The sequence below is a fragment of the Protobothrops mucrosquamatus genome, unplaced genomic scaffold (assembly GCF_001527695.2).
Source record: "Protobothrops mucrosquamatus isolate PMUCROS unplaced genomic scaffold, P.Mucros_1.0 scaffold875, whole genome shotgun sequence".
Classification (NCBI taxonomy): domain Eukaryota; kingdom Metazoa; phylum Chordata; class Lepidosauria; order Squamata; family Viperidae; genus Protobothrops; species Protobothrops mucrosquamatus.
The window spans coordinates 186793-210366 of NW_015387129.1; the positions used below are offsets into that span (position 1 = coordinate 186793).

The window sequence follows — 23574 nt, forward strand, 5'->3', positions numbered from 1 at the left end:
TGAAGGAAATATCAAGAAGAGGGGGAAGAGATGTTAAAAAGAAAAAAAAAGAAAAGATGTTTTTCCCGCTTGCCCTCACAAATTACTCTTGAAAGTAATAGAAAATTCAATAGAAAGATTGTTTCCCACTTCTGCCCAATAGCACAAGGGTATTTTTATTTATTTTATCTTATTTATATATCATATTTAATTACCTCCCAACTCCCTCACAGAATGACTCTAAATGGTGAACAAATAGCAATGAGGAACTTTTTTAGGAATGAATATCTACGAGGATTTGAAACTGGAGTTTAAAAATTTCAACTGATGCTGAACTGAATCTCCATTCTACATTGAATGTTGACATAGTGCTTTTGCAAGCCTTTTGCAAGTCACAATGTGTTCTCCAAAATATTGACATATTAGGGTGGGCGGGATACTATGTTTATTTTATTGGCTGTTAATTATTTCTGTCTCTCTAGCACACCCAGTTATAATTATGCTCCAAACCCAGACAAACACTGGATAATGAGATATACAGGTCCTATGAAGCCTATTCACATGGAATTCACTAATATGCTACAGCAGAAACGACTTCAGACACTCATGTCTGTGGATGATTCTATGGAGGCGGTAAGATTTACAATCTCATTCCTCAAATCTTAATTTTAGGCTTTAAGTTCCTGGACCATTCAAGAAGCAAGTCAAGCTTTGAGAAACTAATCCAAGGTTTTCACAACTGTAGAAATTCAAGTTTCTTCTTTTGGCTTATAAGGTTGCATTGCTCTAGGAAGAACAGAGGCACTAAATTATAAAACTGTTACAATAGCAAATGTTTCCTAGTATCCATTATAATTGTAGTCAGAGATACACGTAAAAATGGAATAAGAAAAGTAGTCTGCATTAGTGCTCTGAAATTTAATAGCCCTTGATCCTTGATTTCAGTCCTTTTAGATGAAATGGCAGGAAATAAAAGGTGTTTTGATATTGATGTATGTTGAGTAGAGGTTATTCAGCAAACATCTGGAAATATCCCTAAATAATTAAAGCTGGAAGTTAGACTGTTTCTTACAATTATATTCATAGTCACACAGACACAAGTGAAGAGATCCAATAAGCGGAGGCTCTTGAACAGGAGAAAGGGATGCTATTTCTTCTAGTTTCCTGAAATAGTTCTAGAAGAAGCCATTGTGGGGGGAAAGGGTGAAGTTTCTTAACTTCCTTGCTCTAGAAATGAGGAAAACTGGTCTTGCACTTCAAAGCCTTTAAATACTTTTTTTTCTAAACAATACGTTAACAATATGTTAACAATACGTAGGAGTTTTTTTTCTGAAGCTCTGTGTAGGAAGACTACAAATGTCTCAAGCAGTGTGTGTGAATGGGGATACACATTCACTTCTGGGAGTTCTCAAGTCCTCTTGTTGCCAGAGAGGAATTACAAAGAGTTGATCTACTCACTACTCACTCTCCATTCTGACATGGTTGCCAGCTCGAGTTTTAGCAGAGCCATCTTCAGTTGGAAGCCTTAGTTGGTATCTTCTGTGAAAATTGATGGTCTTATTCTCAAGTTTATAAAGCTGCCAGATAAACATGCAGGAAAAAACAATTTACTGCTGCTTATTTGACCTTCTTGTAATTTGTTTTAGATTAAGTATAACACAGGTATTCCATGACAGTGAAGATTAGGATTACATTGAGGTTAATTGTGATTACATTATCACTGATTTGTTCTAGGATGTTATAATCTTTGTTAATGCTACTGTATACATTTAAGAAAATAGTAGTCTTGCAATTTGTCATAGTGGCTATTCTGCCTGAAAATAATCCTAGTAAATTTGTTGACATAAAATACATACTTATATCTGGTTGTTAGCCGCCCTGAGTCCGTAAGGAGAAGGGCGGGATATAAATAGAAGCAATAAAATAAATAAATAAAATAAATAAATAAGGATGATACATTTTAAAATCCTATCAGTCAGTCAGACTTAACCTTCTGTTTTATCACAGATGGACTCCAAAAATAGTTATGCTTTGACCTGCTTTTCTGTATAAAAAAATGAAGGTATCTGGGTCATCATAAAATGTAACAGTTAGCATTCCTTGTTAGCTAAAGGAACAGTCTTTTATAAAAACAAGAAATACAGTTTGAAGGAAAACGTTTCACCTAAGATACATTAACCAAAGCAGAATTAAGAATGCATAATTCCATAAAATGTAGTTATTGATAACAATAAATCATAACAATTTGTTCTGTGTATAGTCCATCTCAGTTGAGGATAGCTGACCTTTTAAATAACCAAACCATTATGAACTGAGAAACCATTAATCCCTTTTGGACTTCAGCCCTATTATAGCATTTTGAGGACTAAAACCTCAAAATCTGGGGAGAAAAAAACTGCTATATACTGTGATGATTATGGGAATCATACCGTTTTGTTCCTATTTTAATTATCTCTGGGTAAAATTAGGCATAGTAGAAAAGAGATTTCATATTAAGTAACATGAATCCAAATCCCTTCTATTGTTTTCAGTTTCAAGTAACAAGACACAGAACAGTTAACTTGCCCCCTTAAGTGTTGTTAAAGGATTTGAGAAAATACTTTGGCTTGTGGATTTCATGAAGAAATTGTTTAAGTTGGCCCCTATAATTACAGTTTTATGCTTTTTCAGGTTTAGTGCATGTTCTTTTTAGTGTGTTGCACCTGTTTAATGTATAAATGTGCATTTTGAGTTGGGAGGGAGTGTAAATTGTTACAAGGTTTGCTAAGTGACAGAATATTCTGCAGCATAATATATTAGCCTTCCATGATGTTGCATGTTCCAGAAGAGCTAGACAATAACTTGTATCATTCCCAATAGCATGCCACATGTTGTTCAAAAATTCCACAGATCCAGTAGATGGAGGCAGCTCAGAGCTTTGTCTTGAAAATATATTCTTTGGTCTTATTTATTTATTAAATTTATTTGCCGCCTGTTTCACGATGGGGCTACTCTAGAAGGCTTAGAACTGGGGTGTCAAACTGCCGGCCCGCAGGCCGGTTGCATCATACAGAGCCCGCGCCCACCCCAGCTCCAGCAATGCAAAATAAGTTGTGATACGTCACGACACATCATGTGACGTGGCAAGTTTGACACTCGTGGCTTAGAGTAATAAAAGTGAAGAAAAATGAAAGACATGTAAACAGAAGCTAAATAATAGAACAATAAAGTAAACAATGACAAAGGAACAGTTATTGCCACTCTCTTCATTCTTTGTTTATAATTTAATTTGGTTGAAAGCTTAATTGTGCAGATAGCAATGTAAGTATTTATTGCCTTGATTGTCTAACATTTTTTTTCTTTAAAGAGAACCTGCCAGAGGGGAGAAAAAAGGTAAAGAATTTTTAAGTATCAAATACTTTTAATACCAATGGAATAAATTTCCATAATAACAATGGGATTATTCTTTTTTTGGTCTAAGACATAGTGTCTATGAATGTATTTATTTTTATTTATTAATGTGTTTATTTTATTTTTCAGATTTATAATACATTAGTTGAAACAGGTGAACTGGAAAATACCTATGTAATATACACAGCAGACCATGGCTATCACATTGGGCAATTTGGACTGGTGAAAGGAAAATCCATGCCATATGAATTTGACATCAGAGTTCCTTTCTATATACGTGGTCCAAATGTGGAGGCTGGATCCTTGTAAGTTAATGTGCTTGGTTTCTACAGGGGAGTGAGCTGAATCAACTGGTTAATTTTGCATTGAGTAATGTACTTCTGCATGAGCGCTTGGAATCAGGATAGGCAGATACAAAGATTTTTGTTATGGGTTGAATGTGTTTAGGGCTTCAGCAGTCAGGAAACTCAGTAAAGAAGCTAGGAATCCAGGTAAAGATCTTCCTATTGAATATCCAAAGAACTATGAGACAGTCAGGCATCTAAATGTAATAAGGAAGAATTTGTACATGTGCCAACATTATTTCCTACTTTACGTCCTCTTGGATGTAGGATATATCTGCATAAAACTAATATTTTGCTGGCATTTAAGCAATATTCAAAACATCTGTCTTTAATAAGATGAAAGGTAATATATTTCTTTATTAGGTTCTCCTATCATATGTATCCCCTCTGAAATTCATCCACTTGTGACCATTACTTCTATTCTATCTACTATACAGTCTTGAAGATGCCATTCCTCTTCCCCTTGGCTTACCTTTTCATCAGGGGTTATTTTTCCAAGAGTGGTAACTAGGAAAAGAAGTTGCAGCATTGTAATTTAGTTGACTTTCCTTTGTTGATTTTCCTAGTGCCAGCTTCCCTAATTTCTGTTATAGGTATATTCTTAATAAGCCAGAAGCATGTGGAAGGAATAACAGAATTGTGGATGGTATATTTTCCCCCAGATTTTAAAACCTTTACACTTCAGTATATGTCCTTAATTAAAGGATAGCCTTCCAGACTAATTTTCCTCTCCATCCACGTAGGGATAAATGACTCAGTTTTTCATCCATTCACTTTGCACATGTTCAGTGTCAGATCTATGCATCAGATTTCATTTTTTTCCAAGCACACATTTCAGTGTTACTCATCTTTCTCATATTTCCAGTTAAAATGTATAGTTAGGCCAAGATGTTCAGTGAAGGTTAGAGTTTAAGTGAAGCTTGTTTTGATTGAGGTTGTACTCCCACAAAAGGCAGATCTATAATTTGGGAGTTCTCCTTGACCCCGGTTTCCACAGGATTTGCAGTTTATGTCTATGACAAGGAATGTTTTGCAAAAATTACTTTGCAACAGCTATCCATGTCTTGGTGACAATCCATCTTGATTACTGGAAATTACAACAGGTGCAAAATGTATGTTAACCAATATTAAGTAGAAGAATCACATGATGCCTATACTGAAAGATAAGCATGCTGACCAAGCCCAGTTTAACCTTTCAAGCCTTGAGGTTCTGACTTTTTAAGGCAGTGTTTCTTAATCTGCTGGCTGGAAAATTCTGGGAGTTCATTCATCTGAAAGCTGCTGCAGTTGAGAAGCATTAATTTAAGGAGCCACTTCCACTATTAATTGGACCTGGTTACTTAGATAAGAGGTGTCAAACTGCTGGTTGCATCATATAGAGGCCACGCCCACCCCAGCTCCGGCAATGCAAAAAAAGTCGTGATATGTCACGACACGTCACGTGATGTGGCAAGTTTGACACCCATGACTTAGATCATCAGGAGATGATGATGCCTTTGCTTCCTAAAACTCAGTTGCCTGGCGCAGGAAGAGGCCTTCTCCTGCATAGAGTACTCTCCCTAAGAAGGAGCAACTGACCCCCACCCCCCACCAGGTAGCAAAATGGCAAAAAAAAATTGTTTAATTTAAATCAAACCATACTGATCTGAAACACCCCACTTTACATGATAAAATGCTGTTTTGAGTTCATAATGGACTGTCTCAAACATCTTGCAAAAATCTAAGATGCTTGAAATGCCCATTCCCACTTCAAATCAAAAGATTTTGTGCTTGAAATGAGATGTTTTAAATTTGAAATGAAGTTTTGAAATTCCAATTCAAACATTTTGTTGCTTGAGGTAGGAAACTTAAACAAGTTTTCTCTGTAAGAATAAAAATACAATAATCATAAATTAGCATGACTTGAAACAGATGCTGCTATAAATCTCATTCTTTGGCTTTACAAAATTTAGAATACTTTTCAACCCAAAGGATAGTTGTGTTCTGAAAACCCATTTTCTAAAGTATTTAATTAGTTTGCTTACACATGTAGCTTTAATAAAATTTTCCAAAATTCATTCTTTATACATCCAAATGCTAGGTGAAAAATAAAAGCCTGATTTCTGAAAACTGAAGAAATTCTGGTATTTCTGTGATGAAATAAGGGTAAATTTTTAACAGCCCAGACCAATCCTTATCATCCTTAGGGTAACAGACTGTGAAAGACAGATTTCTAAATGAAGATACTGTAAAAAGTTAACTGTTCTAGTAGACAGAAATCATCAGAAAGTGATTATGTAAAGTAGCAGAATTATGCAATATTTCCTTTTTGTTCAGATTACAAGTGAACTAGAAAGATAGAGGAGAGAGAATTTCACATTACTTATAGAGTGAATCTGCAAATTATTTTAGTGCTTAATTTTTGCAAGGTAGCAATTACTTCTACCCTAAAATTGTGCATGAATTTCTGTGTGTGTGTGAATATGAATATATACAGATATGCATGAATTAACACAAGTAGCACTTGCACTTTCTCTCTTTTTAATATGAAGAAAGAAAAATATAGCAAAACAGCAACAGTTCTATCTATAAAATCTCCACACTGACTGTTCACAAAATTTTCAATTTAAATGAATTTCATCAGGCAAAAAAACAGATAAAGAACAACAAAATAATAGTATGCTATAACACAAAATATACTAAAAAAATCTATTAGGGACTACTTAAAGCTTAATAAGATGATGCTAATTTTCTCAAACTCTCATCCAATGACTCTTTTTATTGAATATCATGAAAGTTAAGTCCAACTTAAATTAAGTAGCAGCAGATGCCGAGAGATCTAAGCAAAAGATTGATCCTCGATATCCTCTGAATGAATATATGCCCCAAGCCTGCTAACTCAGATATAGGAACAGCTTTATGGCAAGAACAAACATTCTTGAGAGTACACAAGAACAAAATCGGATTAAAAGATGGAGCAAGGAGACCATTGAGCAAGGAATAACATTAAAGGAAGATATGGCTAGAGGATCTGACCTCCCTTATACTACCTGGAGGACTCTGAATAGGTTAAGAGTTGGAGTGCCTAAATGTCAAACCAATATGCTCAAGTAGAGGTTCTTAGTGGATAACAATATGCTATGTGAATATGGAGAGACACAGAACCCATCTGCTGGTATGTCGGCTACTACCGATAATGACTTATTTTGGGCTGACAAAGCCAAGAAAATGGTTTCAGAGAGGGGGGAGGGAGAGAGAGAGAGAGAGAGAGAGAGAGAGAGAGAGAGAGAGAGAGAGAGAGAGAGAACACACAAGCATTGGCTTGGAATAATTTGATGAGCTTGGCCTAGTCTGGTAAAACAAAGGCTTCTGACTGAGCATTTTGTGAGATCTGCCCTCTTCAGTCTAGGGACTTCAAATTCTCTGAATAATCAAATCTGATGAGAATTATAGATCAAAATGTCTAAACAGCACCAACTTAGGGAAGATGGGTGTAAGCAGATACACCTCATTTTAAACAGTTGATTTAGTTTTCTAGCTTCCCTAGAGCTCTTTTTTAATCAATGTGAGAAATCTTGTACACTGAATTGCAAGTTCTCTTGACTAATTCAAAATTAACAAAACTCTATGTCAAGATAGTTCTGACTCATACAAACATTTTAAAGTTCATAAGTTAATGGAAAGTTCACAGCCTTAATGACATCAAGAACCCCCGTTCCCTCCCATGAAGAACTCAGATAATTACCCTGCAAACAAAATCAATGATTTTGGTCTAGGGTAGGCAAATAAGCTTATCCATCACCTTAGGTAATCAAATTTCAGTCTAAATCCCCCAGGAAACTTGCAACCCCCATCAGATTTGTTCAAATTCCCCAACCAACAGTTTGAAAATGCCAGCATTAAGGGATTTAAAGACTCCAACACAACCTTGACTGAAGGAAGGTTGCCAACGTTCCCCCAGTTCTTCAGATCAGCTTTTCAGAAGGCACAGGAGGAGAGAGGAATAGTAAAGATTGCCTCTTTTATGTCTTATAAAAGACATATCATGTTTGTGTGTGTGTGTGATGTTCTAGAACCAATTAAAGGAGCATCCATTCCTATGTATTGTTAACCTTGATTCTTCAGAACATCCCGAGAGTGTAGCATTTTAGAGTGCTTGCCATTTGCGTTGCACAGGAGACTTCATTTCAGAGTCTTCTTAGAATCAAAATTCATTGTTTTGTAATGCTCCCATAGGTCAATCAAAATGACCCAGTAAATCAGAGTTCATCCCATTAGAGAAAATGGTAAAAAGGGAACTTGTATCCACTCAACGAGGTGATTTGTCAGATACTCAATTGGTATTCTTATTTCCATACAAAGAGAAACATCCACAGCGATATTTTTGCTAACGCCAGTTGCATCTACCTAAATTAATCGCTGACTGCCACCCACTTATCATCCCTGATTTAACAGTCATTGCTGTAGTGAGGCCTCATTACCATAGGTTCATTACTTCTATCCTGAAATGTTACACTGCATTAACTGGTAATTAAAATTGAGCTGCACTTGTCAAGCAAATAAACAAATGTATTATCTTTGGTTCTTGTCGTTGTTTGTTTTCAAATCCAGTAATTTACAAATGGATTCATTCATTGTTGCAAATTAGCATATTGCTATCTTGCTGTGTTTCTAAGCTGGAAATTTGCAAAAGAGCAGAAAACTAACCATATGGCACTATCTTTGAATTGTAATTTCTCTTTGTAAATTATGGCAAGTATGTTCTTGTCCTCGGAAGATCCCTGTAATCATTTTTCCAAGGCTTAGTTTCTTGATTTGCACTTCTTGATGGTTTCAATAAGCATCTTAGCTGGAGCTATTGTAATATAATGATTAAAAATGATCTATGAATCAATTCCTGTTGTTTTTAATCTTACCTCTTCCATGAACTCAACTAGGTGGCCTTGGAAAAAATGCTCTTTTTAATCTCATTTTTAACTGTCTTCCCCCCCAATCTGTTATATCTATTTTTATATCTATATCTGAATTGCCCTGTAAGGGCTATTAACCTGAATGCATTGAAAACATGAGGGACAGTGTCAATGTTGGTGGGAGTGGTCTTGGTAATTCCTTGATTAGGCTGTTGTTTACTGTTAGCTTGTTTGTCTGAGTTGATAGTTCCAACTACCAAGATCTCTCCCACCAAGAATACTATGGTAAGCCACTAATATATAAAATGAGAACGCTGCTCCATTTTAGCACTGATAATGCTATCTAGTTTGGTATTGAAATGTCTGCAAGAAAACAACCAGGCTTAGAGAGCACCAAGGACCCCACAGTTCAACTCTGAGCTACAAATATTCTATTCAAATCTATTTTTGCATAAGCTTAAAACTAGCCAACCATATCTTCCTTACAAAAATGGAAGAAGCAAAACCTAGTGTATCTGGATTATGTACAACTAATAATAGAGCACAAGTTTTCATATCTTATATAGCATTTTTATGAACTTCACCTATCAATAAATAATGCTAATACAATGGCTGTAAGGGTTACAAGCTATTGTAACTTAAGCTTGACACTCTCCGATGCAATATAAATTCTAAATTATTACTAGTTTCCCCCCCAAATTGATAAACACTTGGATCCTCAGAAGAGTACATGGTGTAATTCTATTTCCATTACAGATTAGGCTGGGATTATTGTTCCAGCTGTCTTGTAAAGATTGTGTGTATATATTTCTTTTCAGGAATCCTCACATTGTATTGAACATCGATCTTGCTCCTACAATTCTAGATATTGCTGGCCTGGACATTCCACCTGACATGGATGGGAAATCTATACTAAAACTGCTGGATTCTGAAAGACTGGTCAATAGGTAAGGGTGCAAAACATATCCAGTACACTTACATATACTGCAATGCACTGTTCTTTAAGCAAGTTATGGGAACACTGGTTTTGATTATTAAATAGAATATTATGGTACATTGTGTTTTGTTATATCGATGCTATTTATGTTACATAGAAATTCTTAGGGGAAAGGAGAAACACACACACATATAAGAAAGCATTCCTCTTGGTATCTGTGCTGTTTTTAATAGTCCTCTCTTATCCTGGTACACGGGGCAAAGTTTTGAGAATTTTCATGTGAACTGGGGGCATGAGTGTGAAGCAATTTTTGTTTTTCTCAATTTGATACAACTCCAAATGGAGTAACCAAGGTCAACTGAATGAGGTTTTAGTCCTTTTTTTTGCATATAATCAAAGCCTGTTTACTAATCTTCCTATTCTGAACATTTCTATTCCTATAAATATGCTTCACTATTCTATAGTGTCTCAATAAATGGGCTTTTTACAAAAGTAGCAATAATAAGAGAGATATAAGGAATCCTATAATGAAACTAATATCCACAATAAATATTTGGGATGGATGGATGGATGGGTGGACAATAAATAGGCAGGCAGACAGACAGGCAGAAACTATTGGTAATAAACAATGTTCTGAAATTATTTGCCTTAATCATGAATAGATTGATATTTGCCTAACCTGAATAGCTGTTGCTGTTATCCAAAGATTAATAATGAGGCACACATGGTTACCAAGGTACTGTTGATTTCAAGGTAGTATTCACAACCTTCACAATTACACATATTTTTTAAACAATAGAAGTCTTGCACATTTGTCAGATTTTTCAAGATCTTAGGTGATCTTAGAGAGAGACAGTCAGAATCATACAAAATGTCAGTTTATCGACCAGGATTTCATAGAATCTTTCAATAAGTTCACCAAAATTTCATTGGCTTTAACAATCTGGCACAAATTGGAGCATTTTTATCTCAATTCTGCCATAATACTAGACTAGGTACTTCTGACCAAGATCTGTAAAATTTGCTAACCCTGCTCCAACCTGACTGATTAAAAAGCTGATAAATAATTAGACTTTTCTGAGTGTTTAGATAGGTAAAATTGGTTTCAGAGAAACGTTTGGGATCTTAACCAGAGTTAAAACAAGTTTCTACTAATCATAATTAAATATTGATTCAAACCTATGATTCAGTTTTTCCAGATTCCATTTGAAAAAGAAAATGAAGGTTTGGAGAGATTCATTTTTGGTGGAACGAGGGTAAGTAGTTTTGAAATTTTGTAATTGTATTGTAATCAAAGTCAGTTGTTTATCTTAAATTATGTAATTTCTTCAGCAATATTAGGTTTTTCCTTTGGGAAGTTGCTTTACTAAAAAATGAATTTATGAGTAGATTCATTTTTAATGGAGCTGTTAAACAGTAAGAACACATACAGTTGAATTTTATCAATATAATATCTCAGTTAATTGTTTTTAATGAGATAGATAGTTCTTTGCCATACTTAATGAAATCAGTCTATTGTGAAAACTAGAGACTGAATCATACTATCTAGCTGAGCAATTTGCTTCCTTTATAACCATCCAGATGGTTTCTGCAGGATGTCCAGAGAAAGCATAAAGGCATTATTCCTGTATTTTAGTTCTTCAATACTTCCTGTCTAGAATCACATTGTCTCCGAATAAGTAGTAGTAAATCAAAGGAACTAAAAGCATGAAATAAGCAAAAGGAAAAGAAAATACATGTAGTCCTCGACTTGCAACAGGTCAAAGTTACAACAGCAGTGAAAAAAGTGATTTATGACCATTTTTCACATTTACGACCACTGTAGCATCCCCATGGTTATGAGATCAAACTTTAGACACTTGCAACTGGCTCATATTTATGATGGTTGCAGTGTCCCAGGGTCATGGGTTCACCTTTTGTGACCTTCTGACAAGCAAAGCCAATGGGGAAGCCACATTCACTTAACAACCGTGTTACTAACTTAACAACTGCAGTGATTCACTTAACAACTCTGGCAAGGAAGGTTGTAAAATGGGGTAAAACTCACTTAACAAATGTCTCACTTAGCAACAGAAATTTTGGGCTTAATTTTGGTCATAAGTCAAAGACTGCCTGTACAGCTTGATCTAATTTACATCAAATAATTCATTATATTTGTCCATAATTCTCTATGTTTGCAAATTATCCTTGTTTCCACCTTGTCCATACACGCAGGTTGTGCTCAGTTATTGACAGTAATTGGGGCTGGAATTTCCATCACTAAGCAACACAGTCATAAAGCATGGCATCACATGACTACATTGCTTATCAATGGTAGTTCTGGCATTTCCGGTCGCCAACTTTAAGGACTGGCCATAAGCTTCATTTGTTCAGCACCATCATAAATTGAACAATTGCTGAATAGATTGTTAACCAAGGACCATCTGCAATTGCCTTTTATTCTTTCAATTTCCACTTTTCTTTTTTGAGAATATCAGCAGTTCCAGGCAACCAACATTGTTTTGGTGTTTGTTTATTTTCAAGCCATTTAATCTTCCCTTCATATTTGTTTTATGTTCAGTTTTCATCCTCTCTCCTTACGTGTCCATACTACAGCAGTGTGGTTTTTTCATGTTAGTAAATCATTTTTGTGTTCAGTCCAAAATCATTTATCACCTAGTCACTCTTAGCGCCATGCCTTCTGATTTTATCAGACAGATTATCTAAATACCATATTTCCACTGCATTCAACTGATTATTAAATTTGTCATGACAGTATATCAGTACCTAACAAAAGTATCAGTTCCCTATGCTGTTCATTCATGAAAACACAATATATAAGCGGTACATATTAGTGTGTACAAGAATAGTGATTCCATGAAACCATAGAAAACAGGCACAGAGTTTAATAATACAGAATTCAATCCAACCTCATGATTGTGATTGGTAGTAAGATTTCAGTATTGTACTTTTGTGACAAACCATCATAAATTATGTAGGTTTTTTTTCAAAGTTCTATATTACAAAAAGTAAGAGAACTATTCTCCATACAAGTCACAGAATTCAGCTTTGTTTTATATAATGTGCTAAGAAGCATGCACAAGAAGCAGTGAGATCAAGAAATAAAATATGAACAATCAAGTAGCTAATGTTGTCAATTGGCTTTATGTAACAGAAAATTTGTTAGTAGGTACACATTAATTCAAATGTATGAATTCTCTTGTGTCAATTTTATTATTTTTCTTTACCTATTGGAGGTTCTTGTATTTCCATAAGCAAAAAAGCATCTTTTTTTCCAGCAAGCTGTTGCACAAAAGAGACAATGAAAAAATGGATGCTCAAGAAGAAAATTTTTTGCCGAAGTACCAACGAGTGAAAGATCTCTGCCAGAGAGCTGAATATCAAACTGCTTGTGAACAACTTGGACAGGTGAGAACCAGGGTTTTTTTTGTCATAGAACGCTCAGAACGGAGTTCCGGCACCTTTTTTGGATGGAACCTTGTAGGGTAGGCAAGGCGGGTTGTATGACATGTGTGAGTTCCGGCACCTTTTTTTTTTTTTTTTTAGAAAAAAAGCACTGGTGAGAAGCATTTGTCAAAAATATTCAGCATCTTGAGACTGAAGTATCATAACAAAGGCTTAGAAATCCCTTTTTTTATTTTACAGGTGGAAATTGGCAGAGTTAACAGAGTAATTTTTCCTTCTGCTTATGTTGCAGTAACAGGAAATGTATTCGAGAGTACAGTGTGGAATTTGAGTGAACACTAAGAAATAGTTCCCCTTTTTTAAAATTTTCTTTCAGCTAAACAAACTGTCATATAATTTTTCATTTGGAAATTCCAGAGGTAATAAAAATATGTATGTGAGACTATTGCTTTGTCTGTTTTAAAAAAAAAGAATAACAGAATAGCAAGATTTGGCTTTGGAAAACGTCTAGTCCAACCCATTGCTCAAGCAGGCGACCCTATACCATTTCAGACAAAATGATTATCCAATCTCTTCTTAAAAGCCTCCAGTGATGGAGCATCCACATTTTCTGAATGCAAGCCAATCCACTGGTTAATTGTTCTGTCAGGAAATTTCTCCTTATTTCTCTAAGAAATGTGCAAAAGTTCTGTTATTCCTAGAACATTCCCGTTTTCTTGAGAGTGTTCTATTTGTCTCTAAGACTATAGCAATATCAATCCAGCCATTCTGGGAAAATTGATCCTTTCCTGGGGACCACTTCTTGTGCAGATTTATCACTAAAATCTTTGCTAAGAAAACTGCAGGGAGGTGTCTAGGCAGTCACCAGGCATCAACACTGACTTGAAACACCCCCCCCAAAATGTGGGATCATCTCTTTTTTATAAATATTTCTTCAGAAATTAGGCAATACAAAAGTAATATAAAGAAATAATAGTTGATTTATTTTTTCATTTTATGACATAACTAAATATTAAGATGATACAAGGATCCTGCCACTATCTTTAAAAAATACCACTTCTATAGCTCTTTTTACTTTAAACTGATGCCATTATATGGTATTGTTGCATTGTTTTTCTACCATCTCTCTATGTTGATACTTTTATGGAGAAAGAAAAACATCTCATTGGCTTTTCCCTTTCCTGCAGTTTTTTGTTATGCAGCAAGGTCTAGAAAAATATTTTAAAGACCATGACTAATCCTTCAGATGACTCTTTGTAAATGGTTATTTTAGCCCTGCTTTATCCTCTGATTATTACAGGCTGCTTGAAGTAAGCAGCTTTCCAAACAACATTATACATACCTTTTGCCCTTTCTCTTTCTTGTTTTAAAAGAGGTAATAAAGTCTTTCTGCAGTGTCTACAGAAAGTGAATAGCTACCCATAAATTCCATTGCCTGTACTGCTAGTAGAGAAGAAATGATGAAATTGCTGTCGCCTATGTGTTTGTTGTCAAGGAACCAAAGAATGGTTTGAAGCATTTCAGCATGAATTGGTTTGGGCACTGCAGCATAGAATAAAACTGAGCAACAAAGAACATAACAGAACTTGCAGGCATCGAGTTGATTAGTCAGAGCACATTTCCAAATAGTGACCATTCCCATCATTCATTGAGTCACTGGCCTACACCTGTTGTTCTGTCTAGACAATAAATGTCTAGGCAGGGAAAATTTGTCAGGAGACAAAAACCTTTTACAATATATTTGTACAAAATGAGCCAAATCTGTGAATGGTAGGTATTTTTTATGAATGTGTCGTACTATTCTTTCAATATATAGTGTTATCTCATTCATTCATGGTCTTAAAAATATGTGCCAAATGCAAGCTGTTGGTATGTAAGACTGTTTTCATACTAAGCTAAACTCTGAATTCCATAATCTAATGTGATGTCTTCTCAGAGTGAATTCTAAATCCTATTCTAAATCTTTGATATACAGAACACTTGCTAATCAGGATGAGCTCCAATCTGTTCATTCATTCAAACATTTATGAATGATTCCTATATGTGCATCGATCATATAGTTTCTGATTATACATTTTATACCTAAAGCCAGTTTTGGAATGTTCATACAATTCTTTATTTTTACATGGAATAACCTTTCACAGGCATTTCAGATGGATACAGGTTAATCAGGATAGAAGTAGTTGCTACACTAAATGAGGTTGCATATGGCTCATGAGTTGCTCACTGATGCATTCAGGTGCTACTTAAGTGTTCATATGTTATATTAATTACTCTTTATCTATTTTGGTCTCTTGTTTCTGTGGATACAAAGGTAAATATATGATCAGGTTTGAGATCACTACAGTGATCTCAACTTACGATCACAGTTGGGACAGAATTTTTGGTGCTAAGCAAGGCAACTGATTTTACAACCTTTTTGCCACAGTTGTTAAGAGCATCACTGTGGTTGTTAAGTGAATTATGTGGTCATTAAGCAAATCCAGCTTCCCCCATTGATTTTGCTTGTCAGAAGGTCACTGGAAAGTTCACAAATGGTGATCACATGACCCTGGGATGCTGCAACTTTTGTAAATGCATGCATGACCAAGTGTCTGAATTTTGATCATGGAACTTTAGAGATGCTGGGAAGGTCATAAGGAGCATCTATAAATCACTGTTTTCAGTGTTGTGACTTTGGTCATTAAACAAAAGGTCTTAAGTTGAGAACTACCTGTATATCAAAAGGGAAGTCATATTTCTGTCCCTGCTGCTTCTCATCTGAAACATGATGAGACTCTGGAGCATAAGAAAATTCTTATTCTTTTTAAAACACACTGAGCCTTAGTTCTTTTAGATAGGTTCTACGTATTGTGGAAACATGACAGTACGTCCCTTGTATACTGTCCTGTTAACTTGAATATCTGGCAATACTAAATTAGCATAATGCATAGTGTTTTGAAATTTTAAATATATTGTCCCTTTACTTTCAAAATCATTATTTATATACTGTATTTACTTACACTTACCGGATTCAGGTCAGAATATTTATAGCCTAAGATGAAAAATTTAATAACTAAAATAATTTAAGTGACTTAAAATGGTGCTGATTGAAATAGATAATATTATTTCGTAATATCCAGAAGAATTACTTTTTAATTCATATCTTAAAATTATTCAATAGCTCTATTTCACAAATTTCTTTGTTTTCAGTGCTATACAGCCTATCATACAAATATTGCAGCATAATGTCTATGAGATAAATATGTTCTTTTTTAAAAAAGAAACCAATTTCACTAACAGCGCTGCTGTGTGGCAGATTCTTAGAAACATGGCCAGCTGAGCATCATGTGAATTTCAGAGCCAACACATTTGGGAGCAGCAGACTGTGGGAGGCAATTCTAATATTTCATTAGATTTTGGTCAGAAAATTTATGTAGCATTGTAATGTTTATACAGATTTGTTTGTTCAAATACATCTGTTCAATTGAAAACTTTTAGAAGAGAATTTTGTCTGGTATATAAGAGTAATTTTATTATTTATTTACCTAAATAATTTTTGTAGTGTACTACTGTAGTGTAGACAGTGTACTAAAGGTAAAACAAAACCATATGATATCACACACTTAAAAGAAATACCATTTCATATCAAGATGTAATGATACATTCAGCCAATGGCCCTCACTTAACTTGCAGTCTTTATGACCTCTAACTTCCTCCTTCACTCTGCTTTTTATTCTTATAATTGTTGAAGACACGTACTTCATTTACAAGTTCTGCTGCAGTGACTGCTAATATTATTTTGTCTACTTTAAACCCAAATAGGAAAGATATAAATTCATGGAAACGAGACAGATCTTACTATTGCCTGTTATCATCTAGCTTAAACAGGAGGGATGAGCCATATAATTCAACCCTCAGAACTGCTTCAATTCTTAATCCTGTCTCACAACTCTTATGTTCTCTTATTGTACATAATCTCTCTTATTTTTCATAATAGTCATCAGTGCAGTGAATCTTCCTCATACCCACTCACTACATATCATTACCAAAAACTTCAAATGAAAATTGAAGTCAATTGACAAGTAATTTGCTCTGAAGATATATTAGCTTCAAGCTCATCAATATTGTAGCCTCTTTAAAAACTATTTTAAGTAGTATAATTTTCTAGGAAATATTTAAGCAATTTTTATGGCTGTAACTTACAAGAAAAGGGTACTCCTCATTTAGTGATCATTCGCAGTTATGATAGTGAGGAAAAAATAACTTTACAACCAATCCTCGCATTTACAAGCTTCACAGGTCTGCAAAGAAAAGCTAAAGTAAGATCATACGCACAGTTGTGTTTTCCCTTAGTAACTGCTTCACTTAACTGTGTTGCCATTGCCAGTTGTTTGTTAAACAAGGACTCCCTATAGATAAAATACAACTTATATATTTTTTTCTCTTCCTTGAATTAATTTTCCATTATTTAAAACCAATTTCATCTACTTAAATGACCAAGTTGCCAATCGCAATTGTGGTTGCTAACAAGGACTACTTGTACTAATAAGTGGCTGATTATAATCAATAGTTTCATTCTTTTAAACATGAAAGATTATTTTCACTAAATCAAAGATCTGATTCTGTATGAGTTCCCTTAAATTCCATTGGACCTAATAATTCCTGTAACTGTGATTCAAGGTAATAACTGAAAGTCCTCTGCTTTGATTTATCCTTCAGAAATCTCTGATACTCACTCCAAGCTTTTAGGCAGTTTGTGGGCAATTCAAGCTGGATTCAGTCAATTATTGATATTCCTCCCATCAACACTATGTGTTTGTGTATATACATGTGTGTGTGTGTGTGTGTGTGTGTTTAACAAGCCATTAACTATGTTCTGAGAAATCTAAAGAGAGCATGATTTTCCAGAATAGGAAATACGAAGAATATTCCTCTTGGGAATGATTTATTTGAACTATGTCAAGCATTTTAAAATATTTTCCCACTTTCCTCCAATGAAATATTCATTGCACTTTGGAGATTTGTCTCTTAGATTAGTTTTTAATTCCCACCCCAAAATGTGTTTTGTGGCATGTTAAATGCCAGCAAATCTATTTTGATAAAATTATTTACACAGAATTGTAGGACTGTCACATCATAATATTTATTCTTAGCTAGCAGATACATGTACCCAATAGCTTATGTGCACATAAACAACACCCACAGATATACCCACAAATATACAAACAGAAGAAGAAATATAATCATGAACCTGAAGGCTAAGTAGCTGTGGTGCTGTGCCATTGTGATACAATGTTCAAAGACATACGGTCCAATTTCCCTTAATTTTGCTATGGCAGTTTAATACCTTATATTAGAATATGTGTGATTAATGTTTCCAGTTACTGTTATTATAGTGATCACTATGCTTATCTTGTATCCATTTGAGCATTGTATAAACATGCTACAGATCAGACCTTTTCAACCTAATGGACCTTTAGCTTCTGTGGTTGCTAGTTTTGTTCTGGATATGCATCTATATATAGGATACATTCAGTTAGACTTTCTTTTCAGAAAGTATTCATAGAATTGGCTAGAAATCTTTTACCATATCACAACCGTGACAGTTAAAAAAATTAACCAGTGGAACAACCTGCCTCCAGAAGCTGTGAATGCTCCAACACTGGAGGTTTTTAAGAAGAGACTGGACAGCCATTTGTCCGAAATGGTATAGGGTTTCCTGCCTGAGCAGGGGGTTGGACTAGATGACATCCAAGGTCCCTTCCAACGTTACTATTATTATTATTATTAACAACCAACATATGTTATTTTGGTGTTAGATCAGGTGACTGCTTGAAGAAACATTCACTATCCAGACCTATCTCCATTAATAATAGTAACAGAATAACAAGTTGGAAGGGAATTTGTGGATATTCTGGTTCAATCCCCTGCTCAAGCAGGAGATCCTATGCCATTCCAACAGACCATCTTATGTCCAATCTCTTCTTAAAACCTCCAGTGATGAACACCCGCAATTTCTGGAGGCAAGCCATTCCACTGATTGATTGTTCTCATTGTCAGGAAATTTATCCTTAGTTCTAGATTGGATCTCTGATAAGCTTCCAATCATCACTTCTTGTCCTGCCATCAGGTGGTTTGGGGAATAGATTGAACCCGTCTTCTCTGTGACAGATCCTGAAATAATTGGAAGATTGCTATCAAGTTACCCTCTCATCTTTTCTTCGCTAGAGTAGACATACCCAGTTCCTACAGCCATTCATTGCATGCTTTATTATCCAGTCCCCTAATTATCTTTGTTGCTCTTCTCTGTACTCTTTCTAGAGCCTCAACATCTTTTTTGTATCCAGGTGACCAAAACTGAACACAGTAATCAAAGTGTGATCTTTAATTAAAGCAATATTAACACTTCACGTGGTCTAGATACTATCCCTTTGTTGATGCATTGGCTTTTTTGTAGTTCTCATCTCACCTTAGGCATGACAAGCCAGTTTGGTGACCTTGGACCAGTCTGTATCAGGTTTGTTGTTATAGGGAAAATAGGAGGAAGAAGATTATTAGATATGTTTGCCACCTTGCGTTTTTTGTAAACATAATAAAGGCAGGATATCAATTTGTCAATCAGTTCCACTGATGTTCAGTTGAAGCCAGTGTATCTAACAGGTTTATTTCTTCTCTTCTGCTTTCCTCAGCCCTATCAAATATAAAATATTTCTAATGCATTCACCACTTACAACACACTCTAAAAAAAATTCTTATTCAACTCCATTTTTTCTCTTTTGCATTTACCATGATAAATTTAATTTTGGAATATTTTTCATTCAGTAGACAGTGTTGTATGGCCTATAACTTCATACATTATTATACATTATCTTAAGTGAGAATAGATTTTTTTCCTTTGGAATTTAATTGTATTCTGGTTGAATTAGTCACAAACCTAGTGCAGGATATGTGTCAATCCATTTATATACTTTATTTCCCAATTCACCTGAATTGATTTTTAATCAGTATAATAATTGGAAGTAAATGCTTGGTGATAAGCATGGAATTTGCAATTTGATATTTCTTTCCTATGTGCAGAACAGAGAAAGATTTAAACTATGAGCAAAATAGAATATTTTTTATTAAATCTTTCATTACAGTCCTGAGATAATTTTTTCTTGACTTAGAAACTTGAATTTGGAATCAGTAGGAAAAAAATAATAATAGGAAATCATAGGCAAATATATTACAAGAATAAAAGCTTAATAAATTCCTTCTCCCAAATTAGAATAGATTAAGACTTTTGGTGCTCCACTTGAAGAAAAAATGTGGGTCTCCTATAGACAAAAACTGCTATAATTTTCTAAAGATAATGAAAAGCAACTCATTGGAATATATGCACATGTACAAACTATAGAAATTTAAGATTTGGATTACACATAATTAAATCACACCAATTCTTTTTATCTCTTCTATAAGTGTAATAAAGTACTGTAATTAAACTCTGTGTTTTGCCCAGAGGATCCTATCTTGATTGGCCTCAATCTGCCTGGAAGAAAGACTTTGTGTGGCCTCATATCTAAAAGATGAATTTTTCACCCCAGTGGAAAACAGGTTGCACTGTTTTTCAGATAAATTCTGTTGTCAAAAGAAAGTGAGTAATCTAGTGTTCCACATATTAAAAACACTGAAACTTATAAAAGTCTTTGTGCAGGTTTTTTCACTGATATTTTTCTAAGGATATATCTGAACATCAAGTGAGTAAAACAAGTGAGCTACATCCAATAATAGAGAGGTCACAGTTATTTTATCTCTTATTAGATCATGTTTCAGTCAACTTATAATTGCCATAGCTATAGAAAAAGTTCAATAAAAGTTAGAAATCTCAAATGTGTCTAAAATAGAGAAGGTCCAACATGAACATCATCATAAAACTGTCTAAAGAAATAAGGTAGCATGATGTCAGCATAATGTAAGGAACTATGTCCAGTGGAAGCATGAGTTTATTTTTATTCCTTTGCGTGGTTGCTCATCTTAAAGTACAACTCTGGGCAGCTCACATCAACAACATGAAGTCTAATGGCCACTGATACTTCTTCCCAAAAACTTTCAGCAGTTCCAAGAAGGTTCCTCAACCATTTCCACTATTCAGGTGATCCTCAGGGCACAGACTAACCTCCAAGTGGTCTCAACGACTCTCAAAAAGAGTACTAATGACGAGATGACTGCAAGGAGTATAAATCATCCTCTATTCAGTCAAAATTGAAGAAGCTTCTTGGATGTGAAGCAAAACGTATTCAAGGAAAAACAAGAAAGTCCAGTTGCCTCTTGAAAAAGCCCCTTTGGGACAGCCATGACCTGAATGACTGAGAATCTCCATAGACACATTCCCAAAGTAATCTAGCCTTGAAAATTGCACTAAAGCAGCTGGGAGGGATATAGGAATGGAGTAAGGATGAAAGTAAGGTCTGAGACCTTTTTTTTAAGGTTGGCTGGGCATGTTGCTTCAAGGGTATCTAATGAGTTATTTAAAAAAAAATTTTTTAAGAATTTATTTATTTTTTAAAGAATTTGTTTATTTTAGGTAAATAACATGTATATTCAATTTTTTAAAAGAGTTTCTTGGCCAATATTTAACTGGAAGTAAAATTCTCATTTTCTCATGCTACAGTTCCCAATTATTGTTTGTTTTTAGCATGTAATAGCCTTCTGCTCATCTCAAGCAAGCCTATCTGTAAGCAAATTTTGATTTTATTAATCTGTTTGATAATGCTATTGTATTATTTCCAATAATAACATGAAATCCTACAATGTGTCATTAAAGTCTAATATGATTGAGGTACAAAGCTTAGATGAACATATTTGCAGAGTAACATTTCTCCCCATTTCTGTGCAACTGTACTTAGCTACAATAAGTACTATATATATTAAAAATTATCTTTTTAGAATTTTGACCAGTGGTGGGATTCAGCCAGTTCGCACCACTTCAGCAGAATTGGTAGCTAATTTTTTGTTGCCAGGCCCAGAATGGACTTTCAGAAGCGGCATCCACACAGAGTACTGGTTGTTCACATATTTGAATCCCATCACCAATTTTGACTGTATGATTTTCAAATACTTAAAAAGTAAAACTCAAAGTGACATCATTAAGATTTTCCCAGAAATAGTTTTGTTGGTTGAAATTCTTCCTACTTATTAATGTTTTCATATTACTCACTTCATTTTTTCATACAGCTGTGGACATATTTAAATAACTTTGTTACTAATATATAGGGGAAAGTTAAAACTGTACATGTGTTTAAAAAAGCAAGGTTTCTTATAAGTAGTGTAGAATATTAAAGCATTAATACAAAAATAAAGTTGAAAAAAGGAATGATTTTTTTCTTGTAATATTAGCAACATGAGCATGCTAACTAATACAAACCAAATTATTCCTTGCCCTTTGGGGTAGTAGTCTAAATTCTCTTTTGGTGCATTTATTTGAATTTTATACTGCTCTAAAAATATTATTTAACAAAGCTGAAAGTAGAGTTTGATTTAATCAGTGGAACAAACCAACTGACATAATCTCTATTTATGAGCTGCGCCATCTGGCCTTTCTCCCTGCCCTTGTCAAGATCCAATTGACTATTTCCTTAAATTATAACCTTCTGGTTGCTGGGCCTGTTTAGCAGTACTAAACAACTATTAAGTAAATATGCTGAGTTCTGTCATTCATACTATTTATGGCAGGAATTCACTGGGGCTCTAGCATAGGAGACAGTTCTTTCAGGTTTATTTGCCTTAAATATTGCATATTAATTAACAGAATCTAAGCTATATCTGAGAGGACAGCTGCCATATTTGGTCTTTACTATGATATTACTTTTCATAGTTAAATGCCAATTAAATAATGGAAAATCTTTTTTCTGGTTGTATTTTCAAAAATTATTGGTGGTTTGAGTAGAAAGAGTTTACTCTTAACTAATTGAAAAGTAACTGAGAATCCAAAAGCCATATATGTTTACCTTATAGCAGTAAGCGCTATTATCTGAAGATGAAAAGGTGTCATCAGTTCTCTGTCTATGACTGGTACATAAGTTGATCATCATTTTGCCTGTTCTCTGCAGAGGTGATAGCCAATTAAGATAGTCTAAACCAGGTGCCTAATGGATCCAGATGATTTCCTGAGGGCACTTGGGGGCATTCACATAAATAGTCCCACTGCATATCTAGTTGCACTCTGGAGTTCAGAGGTGACTTGGCCATTAAATGAAATTGCCACCAAACAGCTTCTCTTGAATCTCAAATGATGGGGTTATCTTAATTTTCTAAAGGACTTCAGGAAATGAAACTGATGGTGGTGAAAAGCAAAGAATGAATGTAACTGAACACAGTGTGGGTACATCCATGTTCAGGGGAATTTTGTGGCAGTAAAATTGGTAAAATACTCTCCACCCTGACTGGGAGAACAGACTTGTTAAGATTGGAGTCTTTTGCATATAGAGGAGATCAGTGTGTCATTTTTGCAAGATATTTTGCTAAGAACAGAATCATGGACCAGATGGATTGCACCCCAAGGTTCTCAAGGAACTAGCAAATGTGATCTCTGAACCACTGAACTATATTTTTCAAAGATCCTGGAGCACAGGGGAACTACCAGAGGACTGGAAAAGAGCTGATGTAGTTC

At 34.7% G+C, this 23574-nt stretch overlaps 1 protein-coding gene across 1 annotated transcript in view; it reads left to right on the plus strand.

The window, feature by feature from the left end:
* SULF2 (sulfatase 2) overlaps window positions 1–23574 on the plus strand; it is a 79482-nt gene that overhangs the window by 27428 nt on the left and 28480 nt on the right. The window contains exons 5-9 of the mRNA XM_015819225.1: window positions 462–612; window positions 3499–3674; window positions 9421–9549; window positions 10730–10795; window positions 12818–12947. Coding sequence (XP_015674711.1) covers window positions 462–612; window positions 3499–3674; window positions 9421–9549; window positions 10730–10795; window positions 12818–12947 — 652 coding nt within the window. The remainder of the gene's footprint in view (window positions 1–461; window positions 613–3498; window positions 3675–9420; window positions 9550–10729; window positions 10796–12817; window positions 12948–23574) is intronic.